At 32.9% G+C, this 23,401-nt stretch overlaps 3 protein-coding genes across 8 annotated transcripts in view; 2 read left to right on the top strand and 1 right to left on the bottom strand.

Annotated features, from left to right (window-relative positions):
• LOC139995209 (uncharacterized) overlaps positions 1 to 10,482 on the top strand; it is an 82,359-nt gene extending 71,877 nt beyond the window's left edge. For both annotated transcript variants that reach the window (XM_072018440.1, XM_072018439.1), the window contains 2 exons: positions 847 to 1,370; positions 5,304 to 10,482. In XM_072018440.1, the coding sequence (XP_071874541.1) occupies positions 847 to 1,370; positions 5,304 to 8,226 (3,447 nt within the window). In that variant the 3' untranslated portion in view covers positions 8,227 to 10,482. The remainder of the gene's footprint in view (positions 1 to 846; positions 1,371 to 5,303) is intronic.
• A 321-nt stretch (positions 10,483 to 10,803) lies between these two features.
• Opa1 (Opa1 mitochondrial dynamin like GTPase) lies at positions 10,804 to 19,493 on the top strand. Of its 4 annotated transcripts, XM_072018450.1 has the most exons (18): positions 10,804 to 11,405; positions 11,711 to 11,954; positions 12,034 to 12,169; positions 12,260 to 12,370; positions 12,823 to 12,867; positions 13,697 to 13,783; positions 13,866 to 14,023; positions 14,093 to 14,256; positions 14,343 to 14,607; positions 14,686 to 14,877; positions 14,939 to 15,123; positions 15,332 to 15,493; positions 15,579 to 15,766; positions 15,845 to 16,059; positions 16,131 to 16,388; positions 16,466 to 16,666; positions 16,755 to 16,959; positions 17,162 to 19,493. In XM_072018450.1, exons 1-18 carry the CDS (start codon positions 11,377 to 11,379, stop codon positions 17,224 to 17,226), a joined length of 2,910 nt encoding a protein of 969 aa, XP_071874551.1. In that variant the 5' UTR covers positions 10,804 to 11,376; the 3' UTR covers positions 17,227 to 19,493. The 4 variants fall into 4 exon arrangements, with proteins under 4 accessions (XP_071874551.1, XP_071874553.1, XP_071874554.1 ...); XM_072018452.1 differs by lacking the exon at positions 12,260 to 12,370 and having other exon boundaries at positions 10,960 to 11,405; XM_072018451.1 differs by lacking the exon at positions 12,823 to 12,867 and having other exon boundaries at positions 10,972 to 11,405.
• LOC139995225 (transmembrane protein 184C) lies at positions 17,778 to 23,106 on the bottom strand. Of its 2 annotated transcripts, none has more exons than XM_072018489.1 (7): positions 22,992 to 23,106; positions 22,427 to 22,736; positions 21,217 to 21,253; positions 20,851 to 21,128; positions 20,413 to 20,619; positions 20,097 to 20,312; positions 17,778 to 19,804 (listed from the first exon to the last, which is right to left on the bottom strand). In XM_072018489.1, the coding sequence occupies exons 2-7, from the start codon at positions 22,672 to 22,674 to the stop codon at positions 19,516 to 19,518; spliced, it is 1,275 nt and encodes a 424-aa protein (XP_071874590.1). In that variant the 5' UTR covers positions 22,675 to 22,736; positions 22,992 to 23,106; the 3' UTR covers positions 17,778 to 19,515. The 2 variants fall into 2 exon arrangements, with proteins under 2 accessions (XP_071874590.1, XP_071874588.1); XM_072018487.1 differs by having other exon boundaries at positions 22,854 to 22,996.
• Between the last annotated feature and the right edge of the window lie 295 nt (positions 23,107 to 23,401).

Genomic DNA, 23,401 nt, shown 5'->3' with positions numbered 1-23,401 from the left:
TACAGACAATGTCTCTCAGTATGCATGCAAAAGGTAGTTCTCTCATTCCTTCGACATTTCTTAGTGTGTATGGTAATTCCGAAACTTGTCCCTTCAGATATGATGTTTTTTAATGTCTTAGATACAAAAATGCAAGTAACCAATGCTGAGCATTATTAATCTCTAATCATTCTACAAATTTTTATCCTATCTTCAAATGCATTATATCTTTCCTAAAATTCATTTTTCTCTGCAAAAACTCTATTTTTAATAGAAAAAGGTTCAGCTTGGCGTTACTAACACTACCTATTCATATTAACGTTAATTGCACAAGAATAAAATTTCCACATCCTCTATCCCCACTAACAACTTTCCTAACTAAACCAATTTTTGAAAGAAACTTTATCTATTAGTAGATTTAATTTTACTGATCAACGTGTTATCCTCTGATAGTATCTGGAGCATATTGTTGAAAATTATGTGCTAATTGCTGCAAAGTAGCCCATTTCAAATTCCAAAATAGTTGGTTAATCTTCAATTGAAGATTCCTCTGGATCCCACTTTTGGGTCCTAATTTCTTCCAAAAGCTTCACTTTTGATCAGTTAAACAGTAGATTCCTTGTACTGGCCTTCTTTGTAACCATAAATAAATAGTAGCTTTCTGATTATTCTCTGGATATTCAGATAGCCATTACATATCTAATTAAGGCCAGCAAAATACTCTTAGTCTTACACCATTTTCAAATGGTCCACTCTGCAAGCAAGCATCTAGTAGGAAGCAAAAACTATCATAGGATACCCAGACTCTCATACAAAGAGCATCCAGAATTCTTCCAAGTGATCATTCACCAATCTGCTCTATTGCAGCTACTGGGTGAAGAGATGTACAGCACCAGAGAAAGGGACTACCCAAAACGGGGTTGCAGAAACTTACGAAGCGAGCATTCCAGCAGATCAGCCAGCCCCGACATGTCCAGAGTCGACAATCTAGGCTACGAGGACAGTCTAGACGTTGCATTTGAGCACAACAACAAACTCAGAGACAAGATCCAGCAACGCATGAGAGAGTCTGAAAATCTGATAGCCAGCACGTTTGGTCAGAAAAACAGTAATGAGATTATACGTGGGGAACATCCTTCGAAGAACAACGAACGTGACATGCTGAGGAACTCGTACTCCTCTCTGCAGGATCAGAGACATTTGTCTGGTAGAAATTTGTCCAATGGAGGCTACAACGAGTCCTTGCATGTTAGAGGACTACGGGAGGAGCATGGTGTAAAGATGAACCTGGATTCTTCAGAACTCAAAAGCAAAATGAATTCTTCCCTGGGTGGCTTATTGGACAAGGCGTTATCCAATTTGCTGCACAGCAACGAAAAACATGATCACAAGTGAGTAATTTGTGGAGAACATGAAAGCTGTTAATAATTCTGATTACGGTTAATTAATGAATTGTGAATATTCGTGCATTTATGAAAGATTGGTAAATGCAAAGATACACAGAATGTATACAATAGCAGAATTTTGTTTATCTGAATGCAAAAGAGTCCATACAATAGGCATTCGCTGATTTTTTCCATTACGTGTGAGACAATTATTTTATATATCAAAATAAATGAAAAATTCTACGTTAACATTGACCGTTAATGGATACAAGTAAATAGAATATTTGTTGAGTTTTTTTAACGGTGTTCATCGGTGAATACAGCGGCAATTATTGGCCTTTTCGTGTTTCGTTTTTCGAACCGATACTCGACAGGGTTTTTACAACATATTTAAAGCAGTCTCACAATCGTTTTATAGAGAAAGGAGATTTCAGAACGATGTCGAGCAGCCAGTGAATCGTTCGTTATACCCATATACATACATCGAATGAAGTGTCTATCTTTTTCAACAAAAATTGCAATTCATACAGTAGATCGAATATCAAAGCCAGTTTTTCATTTCCACACCTGTTGATTGCGCCTTTGATCGACCACGTTATAATTCCTTGTTTTTGTCCGACGAATCATCGATACATCATTGCTGCCATTGTGAAATTCCTCTGTACGTCGATGAACATTATACCGAATCCTCCTTTTGTCGTCCAACAACAGCCTCCTTGTATTTTTGCCACATATGCATTGAATCTCGAGCGATTCCTTAAACGTCCTTAAGATGAGTCGATTTTCCAAAGATATAAGAATTTAATTATAAACATATTATTAAACATACTTTGCAATAGGTGGCTTCCACTTGATAAACTTTAATTAGCTAACTTTGAAATGAAGAAGTTTTGAAATTCCTAAATATCTAAATTCTCTAAATTTCAAATTTTAGAATCTTTCAACTTGTAAACACCTAATTCTCTAAAATTTCAAATTTAAAGAATCCTACATACCAAAAGTTCTTATATATCATATTATTAAACATACTTACAGATAACAAAATTTGCAATAGGTAGCTTCCACTTGATGAACTTTAATTAGCTAACTCTGAAATGAAGAAGTTTTGAAATTCCTAAATATCTAAATTCTCTAAATTTCAAGTTTTAGAATCTTTCAACTTGTAAACACCTAATTCTCTAAAATTTCAAATTTAAAGAATCCTACATACCAAAAGTTCTTATATATTATATTATTAAACATACTTACAGATAACAAAATTTGCAATAGGTAGCTTCCACTTGATAAACTTTAATTAGCTAACTTTGAAATGAAGAAGTTTTGAAATTCCTAAATATCTAAATTCTCTAAATTTCAAGTTTTAGAATCTTTCAACTTGTAAACACCTAATTCTCTAAAATTTCAAATTTAAAGAATCCTACATACCAAAAGTTCTTATATATTATATTATTAAACATACTTACAGATAACAAAATTTGCAATAGGTAGCTTCCACTTGATGAACTTTAATTAGCTAACTCTGAAATGAAGAAGTTTTGAAATTCCTAAATATCTAAATTCTCTAAATTTCAAGTTTTAGAATCTTTCAACTTGTAAACACCTAATTCTCTAAAATTTCAAATTTAAAGAATCCTACATACCAAAAGTTCTTATATATTATATTATTAAACATACTTACAGATAACAAAATTTGCAATAGGTAGCTTCCACTTGATAAACTTTAATTAGCTAACTTTGAAATGAAGAAGTTTTGAAATTCCTAAATATCTAAATTCTCTAAATTTCAAGTTTTAGAATCTTTCAACTTGTAAACACCTAATTCTCTAAAATTTCAAATTTAAAGAATCCTACATACCAAAAGTTCTTATATATTATATTATTAAACATACTTACAGATAACAAAATTTGCAATAGGTAGCTTCCACTTGATGAACTTTAATTAGCTAACTCTGAAATGAAGAAGTTTTGAAATTCCTAAATATCTAAATTCTCTAAATTTCAAGTTTTAGAATCTTTCAACTTGTAAACACCTAATTCTCTAAAATTTCAAATTTAAAGAATCCTACATACCAAAAGTTCTTATATATTATATTATTAAACATACTTACAGATAACAAAATTTGCAATAGGTAGCTTCCACTTGATGAACTTTAATTAGCTAACTTTGAAATGAAGAAGTTTTGAAATTCCTAAATATCTAAATTCTCTAAATTTCAAGTTTTAGAATTTTTCAACTTGTAAACACCTAATTCTCTAAAATTTCAAATTTAAAGAATCCTACATACCAAAAGTTCTTATATATTATATTATTAAACATACTTACAGATAACAAAATTTGCAATAGGTAGCTTCCACTTGATGAACTTTAATTAGCTAACTTTGAAATGAAGAAGTTTTGAAATTCCTAAATATCTAAATTCTCTAAATTTCAAGTTTTAGAATCTTTCAACTTGTAAACACCTAATTCTCTAAAATTTCAAATTTAAAGAATCCTACATACCAAAAGTTCTTATATATTATATTATTAAACATACTTACAGATAACAAAATTTGCAATAGGTAGCTTCCACTTGATGAACTTTAATTAGCTAACTTTGAAATGAAGAAGTTTTGAAATTCCTAAATATCTAAATTCTCTAAATTTCAAGTTTTAGAATCTTTCAACTTGTAAACACCTAATTCTCTAAAATTTCAAATTTAAAGAATCCTACATACCAAAAGTTCTTATATATTATATTATTAAACATACTTACAGATAACAAAATTTGCAATAGGTAGCTTCCACTTGATGAACTTTAATTAGCTAACTCTGAAATGAAGAAGTTTTGAAATTCCTAAATATCTAAATTCTCTAAATTTCAAGTTTTAGAATTTTTCAATTTGTAAACACCTAATTCTCTAAAATTTCAAATTTAAAGAATCCTACATACCAAAAGTTCTACTAACGCAAGCTTCATCGTTATACCGTTGAAATCTTTGAAACCGTGAAGAGTCTCTAGCCAAGCGTCGAAGCAGCATCATATCTGTAAATTACAAGACACCGGTGTCTTGTTGAATGGTTCCCCATTCGTTCCTGTTAAGTATTGATCTGAGCCTGTCACTCCACCCACCAACGGCGAGGTATCTCCACATAACAACGCTGGGAATATACGTTCTGATGTTCGTTATTTGGCCAAACAACGATTCAGAGTCGATGGAAACTCCGGCTGAAAGTGCATTTCTCTTGGTAGCCTGGCTTAGCCGTTCCCTAGTTGGGAACAGGAAACGTGCAAGGATAAATATGTTCCAGGTGGCTGTAAATCTATTGCCATATAATAGTCATGTTGATATATGGCTCGATTCTTATGTGTAATAAATGAGACTGGATTTTGAGACAGGATTTATCCCATAAAAATTTTCATGTGTCAGTTTACTGGGTTTATGAACTAGTATGACACTCGGTTAAGATATTCAAATAGGAACCTTTAATAAAAATATTATCAAAAGGAAACTTAATAGAAGAATATTAATTTACTGACGTTCGATCTGAATAAATATTTAGATTTGCTGTTAATTAATTTTGTCAAATTTATTTTCTAAATTTTTTTCTATAGCTGATAATTGGTAGAAAAAGTAATATAGCATATTTCGAAAAAAAATAGTGAAAGAGTATGATCTGTATTTTATTGGAGAATTAATAGGGAAATATAAAGTGAAATATTTAGGAAAATAATATATATAATAAATAATAGATAGGAAAACATATTGGTAGAGTATATAGCCTTTATTAAATTAGGTATCAAATTTACTTACGTTTATACACTTGATTTTGTACGTGATTTGCTTACACTTTATCCATTTATTACAAAACAATTTCATCCGCAATCCTTATCATTCGAATCGCGTATCATTGTCATTTCGCTTTTTCTAATCTAATATTCAAAATCATTTTGTGTACAGTGGATCCACGCCAATGAAGGTTCTAGCGGAGCTAGCGTGTGCCAGAGCCCCAACATCTACATCTGGGGACACAGCATCTCAAGAATCTATCCAATCTGCAAAAACTACTCCACTAAACAAAGATGCATCTCTGGAACCAAATCCCATAACCATGTCCAAAGATATTCAGAAGAAGTCCAGAAACCCCATCAAAGAGCTCTTTGAAAGAAAGAAAGAGATGAATGAAAGAAAACAACAAGAAAAGTCAAAAACAGAAGCAGCTCTCAGAGAACTGAATGTTCACAGACAAAGGAAGACTAAAAAGACCAAGAAACACCAGAACTTCCCTCTGATTCGACGTAATGAGCATGGCGGCTTGGCTGAAAGGAAGAAACGCCGTGATGGCTTTGAAAGAAAAGATGAGTTCGTGTCAGATAGAATTAAAGATGTCTATGAGTTCGACGAGGAGGAAAGTCAGATAGAGCCTAACTTGGGTAGTGTAATGTCTTACAGGAGTAGGCCAGGCTATGAAGTGAGCTGCTTGAAAACTAAAGAGGTGGACGTGGCTGGATTAATGTCTAAAGCCATAGGAGATACTCTAGAGAATGGAAAAACCGGCGATGCTCTAAGTACCAGACTCGAATCTATGATTGATAGGAAATTTAAGGAGTTAGAGAAGTTTGCTCCAAAGACGAAAGGCGCTCTGAAATCCTTCCAGAGTGAGGATCAACAGAGACAAATCACTGGACCCATGGATGAGTTTGTAGAAAGGAAGCCAACGAAGGCTAAAAGGCCTATGGAGCAATCTTTGAAGCACTCTAAACTGAAAAAGAGGAACAAGAATCCTAAAAAGAAGACTAGGAATGCTTGGTACGAGAATGACAGCTCTGATGAGTATAGAACTGCTGTGAAGACTGAAGATGTTGGTGTAGGTATTTCAAAGAGTCAAAGGACGTGTTCAAAAGGGAAGCAAAATATTTTCGCAGAGTTATACACCTCCTCAGAGAGTGAGTATGAAAATGGAGACGCGGACTACGAGTCCAGAAGGCAAAGGAGAGTGAAGAAGAGCAACAAGAAGACTGCAGAATTGGAAAACGTGGAACAGATTCAAAAATTGGTTAACAAATACTCGTCTGATAACGAAGATCACGTAGACGATTGGAGAAGCCAGGATTTAAAGAACGACACTCCCAAACTTGATTGTGATAATAAAAAATCTGAATCGGAGATGTCCGATCATCCTCTGATTATTGATGAGAGAAAAGATCTGGATGAATCGAGGAACAGTGACGACGAAATTGAGAATCAGTATGAGAGAAATTTTGAAATGGATGACCTATATAGAGAAGACAGTTCTATTGTTGAATCAGACGTGGAAGACTCAGCTCCCGTAGAACCACCAAAGATCGCAGAAGAGTTCAGGGTAAAGAGCCCAAGTTTGCCAGAGGAGAAGACCGATGCCAAGGCAGATTACATGCAGGAGAGTGAACGTGAACTGATCCCATTAGAGGAAGCTTTGGACCTTCTAGATCAAGCTGACAATGAGAACTCCCTAAGTGCAAGGTACGGTGAAGCAATCAGGCCTGCTAAACCTGAGGAGCATATCAATCCAGTGATGACAACAGAACCTAAGAATGAAACATTCAATCCTATTGAGGATTCTGATCCTCTACCAGTGGCAAAGTCTCCTACTCCTATAGAAGAACAAGAGGAGGAGCCTGACAATGATCTCTTAGCCTTACCAGAAAAGTTGTCAAGTAACGAAAAACCACAAAAGGAATCCGAGAATCTTCCACTGCATGTGTTCCTGAGCAGAAAGGTGCAGGAGTCGAAGAAAAAGAAGGAGCAACAGTTGAAGAAAATGCAGGAAGAACAAGAAAGGATACTAATGGACTTCCAGCCCACCAGGAGACAGAGAAAGTGCGCTATCGGAAAACAAGGATTATTAGCAGAGATCAGTAGCTCTGATGAAGAAATGAGTCCAAAGGATAGGAAAACGAGTGATAAGTCAGATCATGATAAACCAAGGAAACAGAAGAGGGAGTCAAAGGAGAAGAGGAAAGAGAGGTATATAGAGAAGAAGCACGAACAAATGATAGCCAAAGAACAAAAAGCCATAGAGGAGGAGATCTTGAGAGAGGTTGGAAAGAAGAAGGAGTCCCTTGCACAGAATATTACAGATGCAAAAAATACTACAGACATGAATGGTACAAAGAAAGCAGAGAACACTGAGTTAACAGAGAACAAAATGCCCCAAGAAGCAGCACAGAAAAAGAAACATCAAACTAAGGAGAAACAAAAAAAGCAGTCCAAGACAGATGAAGATATGTTTGCCAAGAATAATCATGAAGGACTCAGTGATTTAGAGAACAATTGCAACAAGACCACACTGATGGAAACCAATCATGAAATTGAGAATAATCAAGAATCTCTTGTGAAACAGAAGAAATACTCTAAGTCTCCAACGAAGCCAAAAAAGGCTTCAAAATCAGACCAGAAAATCACAGCAGGTAGAAAGAACAAAAACTCTAACACTGATAGGAAGAATAGAGCAGATTCAAAGGGATCAAAAGATAAAGAACGTAGATCCTCGAGTGGTAAGCGAGATTCTGATGATGAGGAATTAAAGACAACCAAATCCTGGAATAAAGTCGAAGAAGGAGTTGGAGTAGCCATTGGTCGACGAAAAAGGGCAGCTGCCAATCAATTGTACTATTGGTCCAGTTCTAGCGATGAAGAAGAGATGCTGGAGGTGGTTCCTGCAGTTGAAGAGGAAGAAGATGATCGTCAAGAGCAACATGGTTGGATTGTCGGTGACTCGCATAAGAGGATGATTACCATGCTTGCTATGGAAAAACAGTTAAAGGAGAAACGGAGGAGGAGTGAGGATGAATTTGAACCTGGCAGGACAAAGAGTAAAAAGCACAGAAACAGCACTTCTTGATACGTGTTTCATGACTAGGTTCATAACTAGGATGAATTACAAGAGCAACAGTTTTTGACTGACTAGAAACAGGATGAGGAATACAGAGTTCCTTTTTTCAGAGTCAGTCAGCGTAGTTGGATATCTCACAGAATCTAGGCGATCAGCATGTGTTTTATAATCAGATTCACATATACAGCTATAAGAAGCTTCTGACAAGTATGATGACACTTGTAACATGTGAAAATGAAGAAGTACACTAAGGAGAGAGAGAAAGGCAGACGAAGAGGCAACTGATACGCATTTCATCACTATTTTTCCCAAATGATTAGGAATGCTCTGAAGAGAGTACATCATTGTTTTTCTAAAGGACTTAGAAGTGGATTCAGAAGAACTGGATTTTCTTAATAACGCATTGCAGAATGACAGTCGAAATGATTAGAAGAAAGACTTTTCTAATCAGAAGTAGGGTAATCGGATCTTTTGATACTAGTCTTAGGCTCGCGAGTGAATGAAACAGGATAGGTTTTCATTAAGGTAGCTAAAGGAACATTAGATAGTAATGTAAATCTGAGTCAGCGAATTTCTGTCTTTTGTTGAGAAAACAACAACGAAGAGACAGTTTGTAATCGGTTTATGAAGAATGTAGAAATGTATCTTGAACGAGAGTTTTAGAATTGAAACAATTAGGGGAGAGACTATATCTTATAACCTAGAAGAGTCAGAACTATAATTGTTCATATTTCCTCCTTGTTCTTTTTCAAGTATACGAGATAACGCGAAGATTTAGTTTCTTTTTTTTCTTTCCTCTTTCTTTTATTTTCTTATAGTTGACGCTCTTTATAGTTTGTAGAACGTAGTGCTGCAAACGTTCAATAATCGACGCTTATTTGTTCCATCGAGTACGGTGGATATAATGTGACCTACTGCCAGAAGAAATTCCAATTTCTTTCGGTCATATATATTGTTATATAATAACGCGAATCGAAATGACGAGTGTGTGTCAAGTTTTTTGAAACAATGGGAAATAGGTCACGTGTTGTAATCAAGGTGTGTAAGAAGAAAAAAGCAAAATGGCAACCTGTACATAGCTTGGCATTAATAATAATAATAATAATAATAATAATGATAATAGTAATAATAATAATAATAATAATAACACTAATAATAATGATAGTAATAATAAAAAAGGCTAGCTCGTATTATGTTAAGAATATAATAATTCCACGCCCTTATAAATATTATAAATATAATCTAATTTAGACTGAATGTGAGTAAATAGCGAACATTAAAAGAAATTTAAAAAAATAATTAAGAGCACCTTTAGACAATACTAGGGACGTTTGTAATGTTTTAGTTAAAGTAGCGGATATTTAGGTGATGAGAAACGAATTAAAACGGAGGTTAAGATTAATCAGGCGAAAAAAAATATTAGAAGAAAAATATGTCACACTTTGATTTAATTTATGAGAAAGGACGATGTAAACTGGGGTCCAATCGAGTAGCGTGCTTTCGCCGGCTTCTTGTGATTCGTACATATCGCGGTAGTCGAAAAAGGGAAGGTGGATAAAGAAGAAATCTGTAATGTCGGCTGTTTTTTGTCGCCCGGCAAGTTTTTTCCAGAATTGCCCGAATAGAAATCCATTTTCGAAGGAGCTTTAGCGCAGTTTAGTCGTTTAATATGTGAAATCTTTGTTCTTTTTTCTCATTCGAAAGCGTTCGAATATTACTCCCCCCCCCCCTCTAGATCTCATATCGCGGCATCAACGATGATCGAATGATGATCGCTACGTATTTAAGAGTAAAAGCTTATAAATGATAAAGGAACGGTAGAAAAAGAACTTTCCTTTCATACGCCTAGTTGTTGCACATAATTCTAAGTACGTAGAATTTCATATGAATATATATATATATACATATATATATTCGGGACAAAAGATTATATATATATAAATATGAACATATAAAAATATGAGAAGATAATTGAATGTATAACAGAAACGATTAAAACAAAAAGCAGAAAAAAATAATGACATAGACTTTATGTAAATGTACTGCCATAATCATATTATTATACGAGAGCCTATGCGAATAGATATATTATTATTATTCCTATAAAGACGAACAACCGGAGAAACAACAGCGACATGATGGCTAGCACAAAACAAAACTAGACAAACAATCCGACTGTAAATAGAGCATATTTTCAATGTGTCTGGAAAAGTATGTTTTGTAATATAAGGATTGCAAAGGAAAAATAAAATTATTAAAGAATCATTTCTGCGTTACTGCATATTGTGTAAAAGCGAAGAACCTCTGTTATTATATAAAAGTAACGCTTCCTTTATGGGAGCAGAAAGTATAATGTGTCCATTGTACCTTGCATGTACAGAATATCTAAAAATTTACGAGAAATCGAAAAAAGGTGATAAATGAAAAATTAGTAGAATTTTTTTATCAATATATCTTCAATGTTAACAGAGTACTCAGTGTGTAAATTAATTACTCCTTTAAAAAATGTATAGCAAAAAATTTCACTTTAAATTTGTTTTTCGTAAAATAACGAAAAACTCGAAGCATAAAAATTAAAATTTTTATAACATTCATAAAGAGCTCTGGAAGTTTTATCCGATTGGTCGATTTTGAATTCTAAATTTATATCTGTGAAAAACGCGGGCTGAAGTCCAATATATTCACGTCTGTGCATATAGATAACGAATCGTCATCCTAACTAAATGAGACTTTTTATTTAATAAATAATTACAAAATTGATTTCTGATAATGTTTATCATAAACTTAATTTGAGATTGTTAGGATTGTAACACTAATCTAATATAAACCTAGTCTTACTCCTTTGTGACTTTTTGTCGCTCCAATTATTTGATTGGTAGAATTTTAGAACTGAATCCACGCTATTTGTAAAGATAAAAGGATCCACATATTTCCACGCATGTGCTTTGCCAAAACAGTGTCTCCTTTTTGCAATGTCTGAATACGTTAGAATAGGTTGAAGTATTAAAGCATGAATTATTAACAGAACCGTCTCGTTTCACTGAATTTTAGAAGAATTTTTACACCATTAATTTGATATATGACGTATATATATATCCCTAAAAAGTATATTTTAGTAATTGTTTTTCCTAGCTCACTGTTCAAAGGATATCTTGCAAAATGAAACAAATTCTTTGTGGTAAAATAGGGTAAGAACATTAAACACAAAAAAGACTTCATTTCATAAAAATTATACAATATACGTCAATTTTTATATCGTACTTTCGTTATTTAAGCTCCAAGTATTATAACTTTTAGGTTATAGTTCAAGAACTAGCCAATTTTATAAATCTGTCAGAATTTCTTTTCATTTCTTAATCTTATTGTTTAATGAGGCGTTTTCTCCTAATTCTTGGCTTAATATTTCTTTATTTCTGTATTGTTTGAGATAGAGATAATGAAAATGTACTAGTTGTATGTTCTTAACTAGAACATTAAATGTTTCTTCTTACAGAGATAGGATTGTGCTAATTTCAAAGACATCACGATATCCTTTACCTCTATTTAGTGCAAGACATTTAATATCAGGCAAGATGAACAAGGTTTATCAGCCATTGCTAGCATCACCACATATACGCTACTTTGGAAACCCTAATCGAGCATATGCAATTTTTATTGGAAGAGTATTAAGAGGAGCATTAAAAGTTCGGTATCTTTTATTGGGTGGTGCAGTTGGTAGTGGAGTAACTTTACAAAAGGTACTTAACAACATTAACATAAAAATACTTCAATAATTTCATGCATGATCTATATCCATAAAAATATTTTCTGTTAAAGAAATACGAACAATGGAAAGAAATTGTACCAGATATGAGCTGGTTGAATGATGTATTCCCTAATGAAGAAAAGTGGAAAGATTTACGTGAATCGGTTATGACTGTTAAAAATATTTTCACAGATAAGATTGAAATTGGTAAGTATCAAATTGTAGAAAAATATTTAAATATATGAAAACGTGAGGCAAAAGAAATTAGAGGCATAAAAAATGGACAAACATAAACAGATCCACGTATAAAGCAGCTTGGCGAAGCTAAATATAAAGAATACAAAGAGTGGTTCAATCAGAGACTGGATGATGCTATCAAGGCAGCTGAAGTTGACCAAATCCAACCAGGTGTGAATATTTCCTCTAATCATGAGTTAAGTGCAGGTCCTTGTTCGTCCTTGCAAAATGCCTAAATTTTTGAAGCCAGAAGCTTTTTCCCATCACTCATTAATTTTTTAATTTGCCTGACGTTTTCTTATTCTACTAATTTTTGGTGATAATTACCTATTTTAATATAATACCTAATATTTGTTTTTTCACTGCTACTTTTCCCATTAATTTAAATGAAATTGCTGAAGTATCCCAGAAATATGAATGACAATTAAAAATACTCCAACCCATTATTCAAAAGCATGCAAACAATATATAAAATCATATTTCATTTATGGCTTTGTAAATGAATTAAATTTAATACAATTTATTTCCTCATATTTTCATTTTCCATCATTGCTTGCCAAAATCATTTCTATTATGTATATATATCCAGTTAGAAATGTATTATTATGGTCTGTTCTGTTCAGGTATATTTGATGCAATCTCAACAATAGTATCCCAACTTTATTCAGGTGTGTAAAATGTTCAGGATTATCAATATCTTATTGTCTGTCCATTCAGCATTTTTTTTTTTTTTTTTTTTTTTTTTATCAGTTATCTTCAGGCAATTCTAACATACAGTAGAACTTCATTCATTAAAAGATATAGGCAAATAACAATTTAGTGTCTTTTATACACTTACCTTAATTAACATTTGTTAAACTTTGAAACATACACAGAAGCAATATAATACTTATATAAGTAACATAACATTTAATACAATATTAATACAAGTAATATAATACTACAATATTGTATATTAGAATATGACTTTACAAACTTTTTTCTATATACATCTCATTTCATACATTTTATACATTTATTATATATCTTACATTTATTCACTCCTTTGCTTAAACACTAATATCTTAAGATTTCTTTATTTTTATTTAAACCCTCGCAAATTTTAATATTATATTATAAAATTTCCTTTAAACAAATGAAGCTCTATTGTAACAATCCTGATGCATTAAGCTAAAATGTAGATCTTTCCAGAAATGAATAAAAATATAGTGGTAAATACTGAATGGGACAGACCTTTTTTTTGTTTTCAATTTCTGCTTTTTGTCATGTTGAATTAGAATTGGATTTATATTTCCATTAATAATTCATACATTAACCAGAAAATATTATTAATCAATGACTTATTGGTTTTATTTAATACATATTTCATATTTCATTTGGAATCACTTTGTTATAATTCTTAATTTTTAATAACTAATTTTTATACGAGCAAAGTGTTACTGTTGCTTTATCATAAACAGACTTAATACATCAATACTTAAACATTTTTTTATACAGAAGCGAAGCAGCAGGTGGTGAACAATACTGTCGCGTTTGCTCGGCCATTAGCTAACGACAATATCGAAGAGGAACGTAAGAAAGCTCGTATGTACATGTTAGTGTATTAAAATTCATTTCTCCATTATTCTCGAAGCGTATAATTACATATTCGCCATTTCGTCCACAGAAAAGTCGCAAGAGCGATTGAACGCTATGCAAGAAGAAGTAATGCAAATACAATTGAGGTATCAACGTGAACTTGAACGATTAGAGAGAGAGAATAAGGAGCTTCGAAAGCAGATGCTACTACGTGGAAATCAAAAAATGAGTAACAAAAAAATAAAAGTAATTACATCGCGGCTATAGAATTTTAGTGTCTAAAATTGTATGTCAATATTAAATAATTTCTTCCAGAAATCTCTGATCGACATGTACAGCGACGTTTTAGATGAACTTAATGATTATGATAGCACTTATTCTACTGCTGATCATTTACCAAGAGTGGTAGTAGTTGGTGATCAAAGTTCTGGCAAAACATCTGTATTAGAAATGATCGCTCAAGCAAGAATATTTCCTAGGTAATAAAAGTTATATAAAAAAATTTTAATTATTCACTAAAACTTATCCCTTTTCTTAACTCTGCAATTTTTATTTTTTAATTCAGAGGTGGTGGTGAAATGATGACAAGAGCTCCAGTGAAAGTCACTTTAAGTGAAGGTCCTTATCATATAGCTCAGTTCAAAGATAGTTCAAGAGAATTCGATTTAACAAAAGAGTCAGAATTAGCTGAGCTAAGACGCGAAGTAGAATTACGTATGAAAAACAGTGTTAAAAATGGCAAGACAGTTAGTCCGGATGTGATTTCAATGACTGTGAAAGGTCCAGGCCTTCAGCGTATGGTTCTCGTCGATTTGCCTGGTATAATCAGCGTAAGTGATAATTTGTATCAAAAATAATTGCTACACTATTTTCTAAGAAGCGTAAAATTTGTGAAATTGTTGCAACAGACAGTTACAGTTGACATGGCGGAAGACACGCGAGATGCTATTCGACAAATGACTCAACAATATATGAGTAACCCTAATGCGATCATTCTATGTATCCAAGATGGTTCCGTGGATGCAGAAAGGAGCAATGTGACGGATCTCGTTTCTCAAATGGACCCTTCCGGCAAACGAACTATTTTTGTTTTAACTAAGGTATAATATTGCTTACGAGACTTATAAGTTAGTATAATTATTAATACTTTGGCATCGGTAGGTAGATTTAGCAGAAGAGAACTTGGCCAATCCAGAACGTGTTCGTAAAATATTGTCTGGCAAACTGTTCCCCATGAAGGCATTGGGCTACTTTGCTGTTGTTACTGGTAGAGGTCGACAGGATGATAGCATACAAACGATCAAAGATTATGAAGAAAAATTCTTTAGAAATTCGAAGCTCTTTAAGTATGTATTATATTGGATTCATTGACGAATAATTATGATAATATTACTACATTAGGCAATAATTATTTCTGTGGTCTACCGTATCAAATGCTGTATTACTGTATTATATTGCAACAACATAAATTGATTGGTTATGAAGTTGAAGTTACTTCTTGAGTAACTTTCAAGGCTATATATATATATATATTTTTTTCATGGTTTTTACTAGGGATGGCTTAGTAATGTCAGGTCAAGTTACAACAAGAAATTTGAGTCTCGCGGTTGCAGAATGTTTTTGGAAGATGGTTCGTGAGACTGTAGAACAACAAGCAGATGCATTCAAAGCCACTAGATTCAATCTTGAAACAGAATGGAAAAATAATTTCCCAAGGTATACACTTTCATATTTCATCGAGTTTACCATTTGTGTTAAAATTAAATTACTTGGCATTGAAAGAAATGATATATTTTTGTAGATTAAGGGAATTAGATAGAGATGAACTTTTCGAGAGAGCAAGAGGGGAGATTCTGGACGAAATTATAAATCTGTCTCAAGTTTCACCTAGACACTGGGAAGAGGTGTTGATGGTTAGGATCTGGGACAAAGTTAGCATGCACGTGTTCGAGAACATTTATTTACCCGCAGCTCAAAGCGGAAGTCCAAGTATATTTCACAACACCATAATGGAATTCTCTTTTATGAGCAATTAATCTATTCTTTTTTCTTTGTTTCTGAATACAGGCACATTTAATACCACTGTCGACATAAAACTTCGTCAGTGGGCTGAACAGCAGTTACCATCTCGAAGCGTCGAAAGCGGTTGGGAATGCTTACAACAGGAATTTCAACATTTCATGAATCAGGCAAAACTTAGTCCGGATCACGATGATATATTTGACAATCTAAAAAATGCAGTAGTTAACGAAGCTATGAGGCGACATTACTGGGAAGAAAAAGTAAATTTTTTAAACTTTTATTTTCTAATCCTTTTTATTTGAAATGACACGTAATGAAAAATTTTCTTTAGGCATCTGAAATGCTGCGAGTTATTCAACTGAATACTTTAGAGGACAGAAGTGTGAATGATAAACGTGATTGGGATCAGGCAGTTCGTTTTCTAGAAACTTCAGTTAAAGAGAAATTGCAAGCTACGGAACAAATTTTAAAAGACATGCTGGGTCCAGGTCGCAAGGAACGATGGCTGTATTGGCAGAATCAAAGTGATGACCAACAGAAACGTTCAGCAGTGAAAAACGAATTAGATAAAATTCTTTATGCGGACAAAGTAAGAAGATATAATCACTTTATAATCTAAATAATAATGATCTAAAAGAATTATCTTTATCTCCTTTTTGTTCACAGAAACATACTCCTACACTTACTCAGGATGAACTTACGACAATCAGGAAGAACGTGCAGCGAAATGGTTTGGAAATCGACAATGAATTCATTCGAGAAACGTGGCATCCAGTATATAGGAGATTCTTCTTGCAACAAAGCTTGGCTAGGGCGTACGATTGCAAAAAAGGATATTATCTCTATCACACTGGACATGAAAATGAAGTAAGTGTATATAATAATAAAAAAATTGCTTAGTATCTTTGATATTTTATCTTTCATTGGAAATTTCAATCTTTAATATTTCTCATAGATGGAGTGCAATGATGTTGTTTTGTTTTGGAGGATTCAGCAAATGCTGAAGGTTACTGCCAATGCACTTCGACAACAAATTATGAATCGAGAAGCTCGTAGGTTAGATAAAGAAATAAAAGAAGTACTAGAAGATTACAGTCAAGATAATGAAATGAAACAGAAACTGCTGACTGGTAGACGGGTCACTTTAGCCGAAGAATTAAGTATGTTCTTTTATTATCATGCATTTTAAGCAAATTTAAGTAAATTTCTTTGATTAAGTTCAAAATTTATTCATTATGTTTCAATCAAAAAAATATGTCGTGATATACATTTTAATAGATGATTTCAGAAAATATTCTACCTTAAACATATACATCAATTTGACTATGATTTATATGTTTTTGTACTTTTATCTCGTTTCAGAACGTGTTAGGCAAATTCAAGAGAAACTCGAGGAATTTATTCAAGCATTAAACAAAGAGAAATGAAGAACATAGACTGAGAGTCTAGAAGTCTGAAACCTATGGTATGTGATAAGTGATTATAAGCCCTGGTGGCTTGTTAGGTACATACTAATTTATTTTCTTCGCTAATCGAACGATAATGCAGATATATTACTAATCAAGTCTTATGATGAGTGGAAACTATTCATTTAACTAGTAAGATTTGATATGTAAAATTACTCTTCCGACTGTTAACATTAAAATTATGGCCGATTATACGCGACTGTAGTATTTTTACAACATTTTTATTTTACATTTAACAAATTTTGTTAACAGAAAATATTGTTCGGACACAAATGCGAAATATTGTCAATAGTTAGTAATGATTAATACCAAAGCGAGCAACTCGAGAAAAATTTCGGAAATAACGCTTCAGAATAATTGAACACGTGAAATGTAGATATTCTTAATGTAACTAGAAAAAATAATTCTCATAACATTTTGTATATACGTCTCATCTGTGCATACAGAACGAATAGAAACGAATATACATTTTGTATGGGTAGGAAAAGCGGAATAAAGAAATAGAAACTGAATTCTTCGTGTCTATAAACATTTCTTTTCAATCATAGAAGTGCATGTATAGTGACAATATATTATAATTTTTTTAATTTTTTAAGGTATTTTTCGCTTAAACTAAAATAAGAAATAAACACTAAAAGTTGAGAAAATTTAATGGTAAAAAACATAAAAGACATTTTTTATCATACTTGTCGAATTTTTTTACGATAGTAACCATTTTCAGTACGTTTTTTTTGTTCCATAAGATATACCATTGAACACTCAATAGGATTGTTAAGTACTTGTGGAATTGAAATGTGCCTTCATACAAAGTACAAAGTAGCTTGAAGAATTATTAAAATATACGTTTTATGCCTAGTTTCTTCTCGTGGTAAAAGAGTACAACGTATCTCGTCGAAATTTATTTCTATTCTTCGTTAATTGATAATAATAGAGATTAACGGTGGTTCCAGATATATCACAAAGTTACAAGTAACATGGTAGAAACATATTAAAAATATTATTTTCTTTCAAGATCTTTAATTGACGATGTAAATTGCTAGGTCAACCGGAAAACTACTTTGCTTCTAAATTCTTTTTTTTTTTAATTCTGGACAATATTAACTTCGAGATAAAATATACCCTATTCTTTGGTCCGAACGTCTGATAAAGTATTCAAGTTCGTACGTTTTTTACGCAAATATTCTCACGAGAATCCATAGTACGTCTTATGAGCATTTATAAAACTCTTTTAAGGCTAGGAAAATTGTTTGCTTGTTCGAAATTAAAATATTCATCAATCGTCTCTTCTATGATAATTAACACCACTTACACAAGAGAAATATATTGATATGACTATGCAAACGCATTAACGGCACGGTTTTAGTGAATATCGCCATTATAATATTTATCTCTTTTTCTCTGGCGACCATCGATGCATTAATATATCATATGTATTTGAGTATTTTGCTTTATCATCATGTAGATCATGTGAGCTTCTATTTTGTATCTTCTAACCGACGTAGTCAATACAAAATTAAACAATCATGTACATTTGGCAGGAATGTTTCTCTCCTCGTTATTTACGGTACACTCGGCATTCAGAGTTGGGCAGAATTCTATATACTCAATAAGCAGACGAGCAATTGTTTAATAAATACAAGACGAACAACATGGAAATTTAGACTTTTCGCGATAATAAAAGTCTTCTCCGAATAATGCCTAACTCCGTGGTACACTTATTGGGGTCGATAAACCAGCAATAAACAGTGTGACACGTTTATAAATAGGACTGTACCGATATATTGTTCTAAGTATAAACATTATCGTATGTATATATATATATGTATATATATATGTACAATTATTTGGTAATACATCATTGGTAACACGAGGCGTCGCGTAATTGGCCGCAAATCAAGGAGGCAAAAAGCGTTTTCTTAAAATGGACGAGGTAAAACGACACTTCTGTCTCGTGTTGCAAACATGGCCACGTGTATCAAATCCCTTATTGTAATATGGTATTCTCATGTCGTGTCGTCTCTCCCGGGAATAATGAGTGTGTCGTTCAACGATTCAGGATGAGAAATTTGTACAGTACACGGGGGAGAACGCACGTTTTGTAAAACTAGATATTTTTTCAAACTTTTCTCGCTCTGCTTAAAGGTTATACTAGCGATATGGAGCAATCTTAACTAAAGTGTGCTATATTCCAGACGAAGTGTACCCCTTGATTAAACGTTCCTCTCTCTGTGATAAGAGAACATTACATGATTACGTCTTCACCGCGTTACTCGTATCCTGCACGTCCGGAATTAGCTCAACGGGACCATCCGCACCATTCTGCTCCATCTCCGCTGTATTGTAACTAGAAAAGGAACATGCTGGCGCACTTCTGGCTGTGGTCACTGAAGCTTCTGGAAGAAGGGACGTGCGTTCTGTCGCGCTCCCCCAGGCCTGTTGATAAGCGCTTCGACCACGTATCCTACGGCTTAATGAAGATCCTACTACCCCAAGGTGTTCTTTGATGTCGTTGTGGACATCTGAGACGTCCCACATTGCTCTGGAAACATCAAGTATACTTTTAATCCTTTACAATGACTATTTGAAAAGTATATATGACACTACAACTTTTATAGGCTATTTTATAGGCTCTAGGACTCTTTCTTGCGTATGAGGTATTGAGGAACTGGGTTAATCCAAGCACTCTACAATATCTACTGCTATGTACTATAAATGAATGCTTAGTGCTATGAGAGTCATCTATAATGTATTGCATAAATGTTCAATGACTATGACGATGACTATGGACATCCATAATAATCTAAGATATTTTTCAACCAAAATTTAGTTACCTGAATGCATCCCACCATGCTTGACCCTGTGCTAGATTTACAAAAGGTTTGTATGTAAAACTGTAGTGGTGAGCCACTGCAGCCATAAACATTTCAATACAGATTAAAAAGTCCTGCAGCTTAGATGATATATTTCTGATATCTTCCATGTTATTCGTTTTAAAAATACTTGATATCACATCAAAATACACTAGCAATGCAACTATCACGCCTTGACTGCAAAATAAAGAAAAAGGTGAGATTTCGTGATACAACATTTAAATTATTCGAATGAAAATACGATTTTACAATTTTACGATTTTGTGTGCAAACTTACAAGAAGGAGAAGAATACAACCGCTTTGATACACAAAAATTTCCCGATTGGTTTCATTGGTTTCAAAGCCTCCGCATTGGCGCGATAAAAAAGCACCAAACAATACATGGCAACAAATTGTGATAAATTATTTAAAGCAATCATATATGGAAAAGCTACGTCTGTTCTGAATTCACCTTCTCCATACACTCCATTTAGTTCACAGATACTAAACAAATAAATATAAATAAATAATTGATTATGAACAATCATGTGACAGAATAATATATATATACTTCAACATGTAATCTACATATATTTGAAATTCATGCTATCAATAGTGCTTGATATTTTAAGTTGAATATGACAAATTACCAGAGCTTATTAGTGAACTCTTTTTATAGAAATACTACTTTTTTACTTTCTATGATGTAAATACGAATATTCATTATATACGTACAAAGATATCAAAGTTGTTATAGGCCTAACTGCAGTATATTGTAATATTCCATGTTTGCACATATGTACAAATTCTCTGCCCATTTCCCAATCAGGTAAACAACACAGGGGGAACATGTGATGTACTTGAGGAGAAATTTCAAGTCTGTGTTCCAGTTGGCGATCAGCATCCAAGTAGGCCAATAAATACATCATAAAATTGTATATTACATATGCCTCATAACACTCCCTCAAACTGTCAACGTATATGCTGCCTTCTGGATAAACCAGACCAAGCCACTACAGGAATTTAAAAAGAATTTGTACTTAAAATAGAGAAGTATGTTGATATATGTATTTTATGTAAAAGATAGAAATTTATACCTACAGCATTCACTGCATAAATTGGTACCATCCATAATATCCTGAAACAGGATATAAAATTTCATATCATTTTGTGATAATATACAAATATATAAACAAAAGCATAACAAATTTTTTAATTTCCAAAAAACTAGCTCTAATTAAGTCATAAAAAATTTCAATTGTTAATACTGTATTAAATATTTAACATTAATAGATTTCTATTACAAAGGTTTTTGACCAAGAGAATATTATGATGGAAGTATCTCCCTGTGATTAAACTAAACTTCTCAAGCTTGACAAGAAAGTGAACTTTGATTTCCTACAATCATATCATTTTCTTCCAAATGGGTTCAACTGTTTCTGTATCATAACAGTGTATATATAGCCATAATCTTTCTTGTGACAGGAATCTTATTTACACATCAAACAAAATTAAATGAAATTTGATATTTGCAATATTTTTGAATATTCATATTATTTTAATAGTATGAACATGATAATATCCAGTAGCCATTTTAATAATATTTTTAAAATTAAGAATTTGCAGGTTTTATAAAAAGTGGGTGTATTTATTCAAAGCCTCTACCTATATCAATGACTCTCAACATTTACTGTATTAAATGTCAATCAATACGAGTTCTTTGACTTGAAAGATAGAAAGAAGACATTTTCTTTAAATAAATTATTACCATTAATAATTGTTGTCAATTATGATATTCATGTAATGAATATAAAAAATTTAATAAAATATACAAATATGATATTTAAAAAAAGTTTGTCCTTTTTCTAATCCTGAATATTAACTTTTTATTTGATATTTAGGAAATAAGAAAAGTACCATATATATACATACAATTATGTATTACATAATCCAGCAATGATATATTTTCTGATTGGAAGCAGACTAATTAATTGTCAATCAATACATCCCTAAACAATAAGAAAGTGTATCGTTAAAGAAGCTACTTATATTTCCCACAATTTAACAATTAATCTCAAATATATAGTGCATAATAATTATCTACACTGATATCTAACTAATGGAAAGTTATGATGTAACAAAATTTCATAAGAAGCTATAAATTCCTAACTAATTTTACAAGCAATAAATTATCAACTCAGAAGTCCAACCACATTGAAAGGAAGACATTTAAACAACAAATTAATATACAATTTCCAAATATCAGCAAACAACCTCAAAACAACATCAATCGTAGAATTCATCGACATACCTTATAATGTATTTCTGCAGTCTAGGTTGTGTATAATATATCATGTGTTGGACAATTTCATAGAAAGCAATAGGCAAGGCAAGTAGCACAAAGGCACCACCCACCAGTGCTCCTTGATCCTGATTTTCAAAGCCATTCTTAATTGAATTGGCCAAGAGAATTGGAACCAAAATAATGATCAGAAGTGCATAGAGACAAGTTAAAACTGGTAAAATCCATAGTCTCCAGCGACGACAAATAGAAGCCATCACTTTTCAGAAATTTCACGGGTATATCACATATTTTTTCCAGTCAGTTTATCTGGCAACCTCTGCAAAAACCACAAATAACAATCATTACAATTTCACTATTCTATTATCAGTTCGTATCACGTGGATCAGGTTATGACAAACTAATGATCTTTGACACGGCGGACAAATTAACGTACTTAAGCTCCCCGATATCCGACATTTCCATCGAAAATATAGAGGAAATCGAAGATTTTCGCGGCGTACACGATTATTATCTCGATCTATAATTGTGTAAACATGGTAAATGGCGTAGTTGTTAATAAAGTCATAACAACCTTGTCAGACTCAATGAATCAACGATGAACCGACGAGTCAGCTGATGGTAACAGTGCGAGAGAGGGAAACCGCCTCCGAGCTCCCTCGTTGTGTGTTACGCGATGTAGAAACCGTGTGAAAATAAATTTCAGTTCGTTTACATCGATTTGAGCCTGTCAGGTGCACTAATTTTCGATCGACGAAATTGTTAAAAGATTTGCGCCTTGTAAATTTGGCTTGGCTGGCCGCCATGAGAATGAAGGTTCCTCCAAGGGACCCACGAGATCTTCACCATTTCAACAATTTGAGCAATCGTAGTTCAATTAAGAATGTCCTTAAACGAGGTTACATTTATAGCGACACACTTTTACCTTCGACTGTGATGGAAAAGTTGTAAACGTTATTTCGGCATTTTTTTGTTTTGCTTACT

This window comes from Bombus fervidus, chromosome 15 (genome assembly GCF_041682495.2).
Source record: "Bombus fervidus isolate BK054 chromosome 15, iyBomFerv1, whole genome shotgun sequence".
NCBI lineage: Eukaryota > Metazoa > Arthropoda > Insecta > Hymenoptera > Apidae > Bombus > Bombus fervidus.
This window is presented reverse-complemented; position numbering and strand designations above follow the sequence as displayed.

Coding starts and splice junctions, on each gene's coding strand:
- Opa1 (XM_072018450.1), top strand. CDS start 11,377: ATGAAACAAATTCTTTGTGGTAAAATAGG. Junction 13,784..13,865: donor AGAGGAACGTAAGAAAGCTC/GTATGTACATGT, acceptor TTTCGTCCACAG/AAAAGTCGCAAGAGCGATTG. Junction 14,024..14,092: donor TGAGTAACAAAAAAATAAAA/GTAATTACATCG, acceptor AATTTCTTCCAG/AAATCTCTGATCGACATGTA.
- LOC139995225 (XM_072018489.1), bottom strand. CDS start 22,674: ATGGCTTCTATTTGTCGTCGCTGGAGACTATGGATTTTACCAGTTTTA. Junction 21,254..22,426: donor CTGCAGAAATACATTATAAG/GTATGTCGATGA, acceptor ATCCTGTTTCAG/GATATTATGGATGGTACCAA. Junction 20,620..20,850: donor ATAACAACTTTGATATCTTT/GTACGTATATAA, acceptor TTATTTGTTTAG/TATCTGTGAACTAAATGGAG.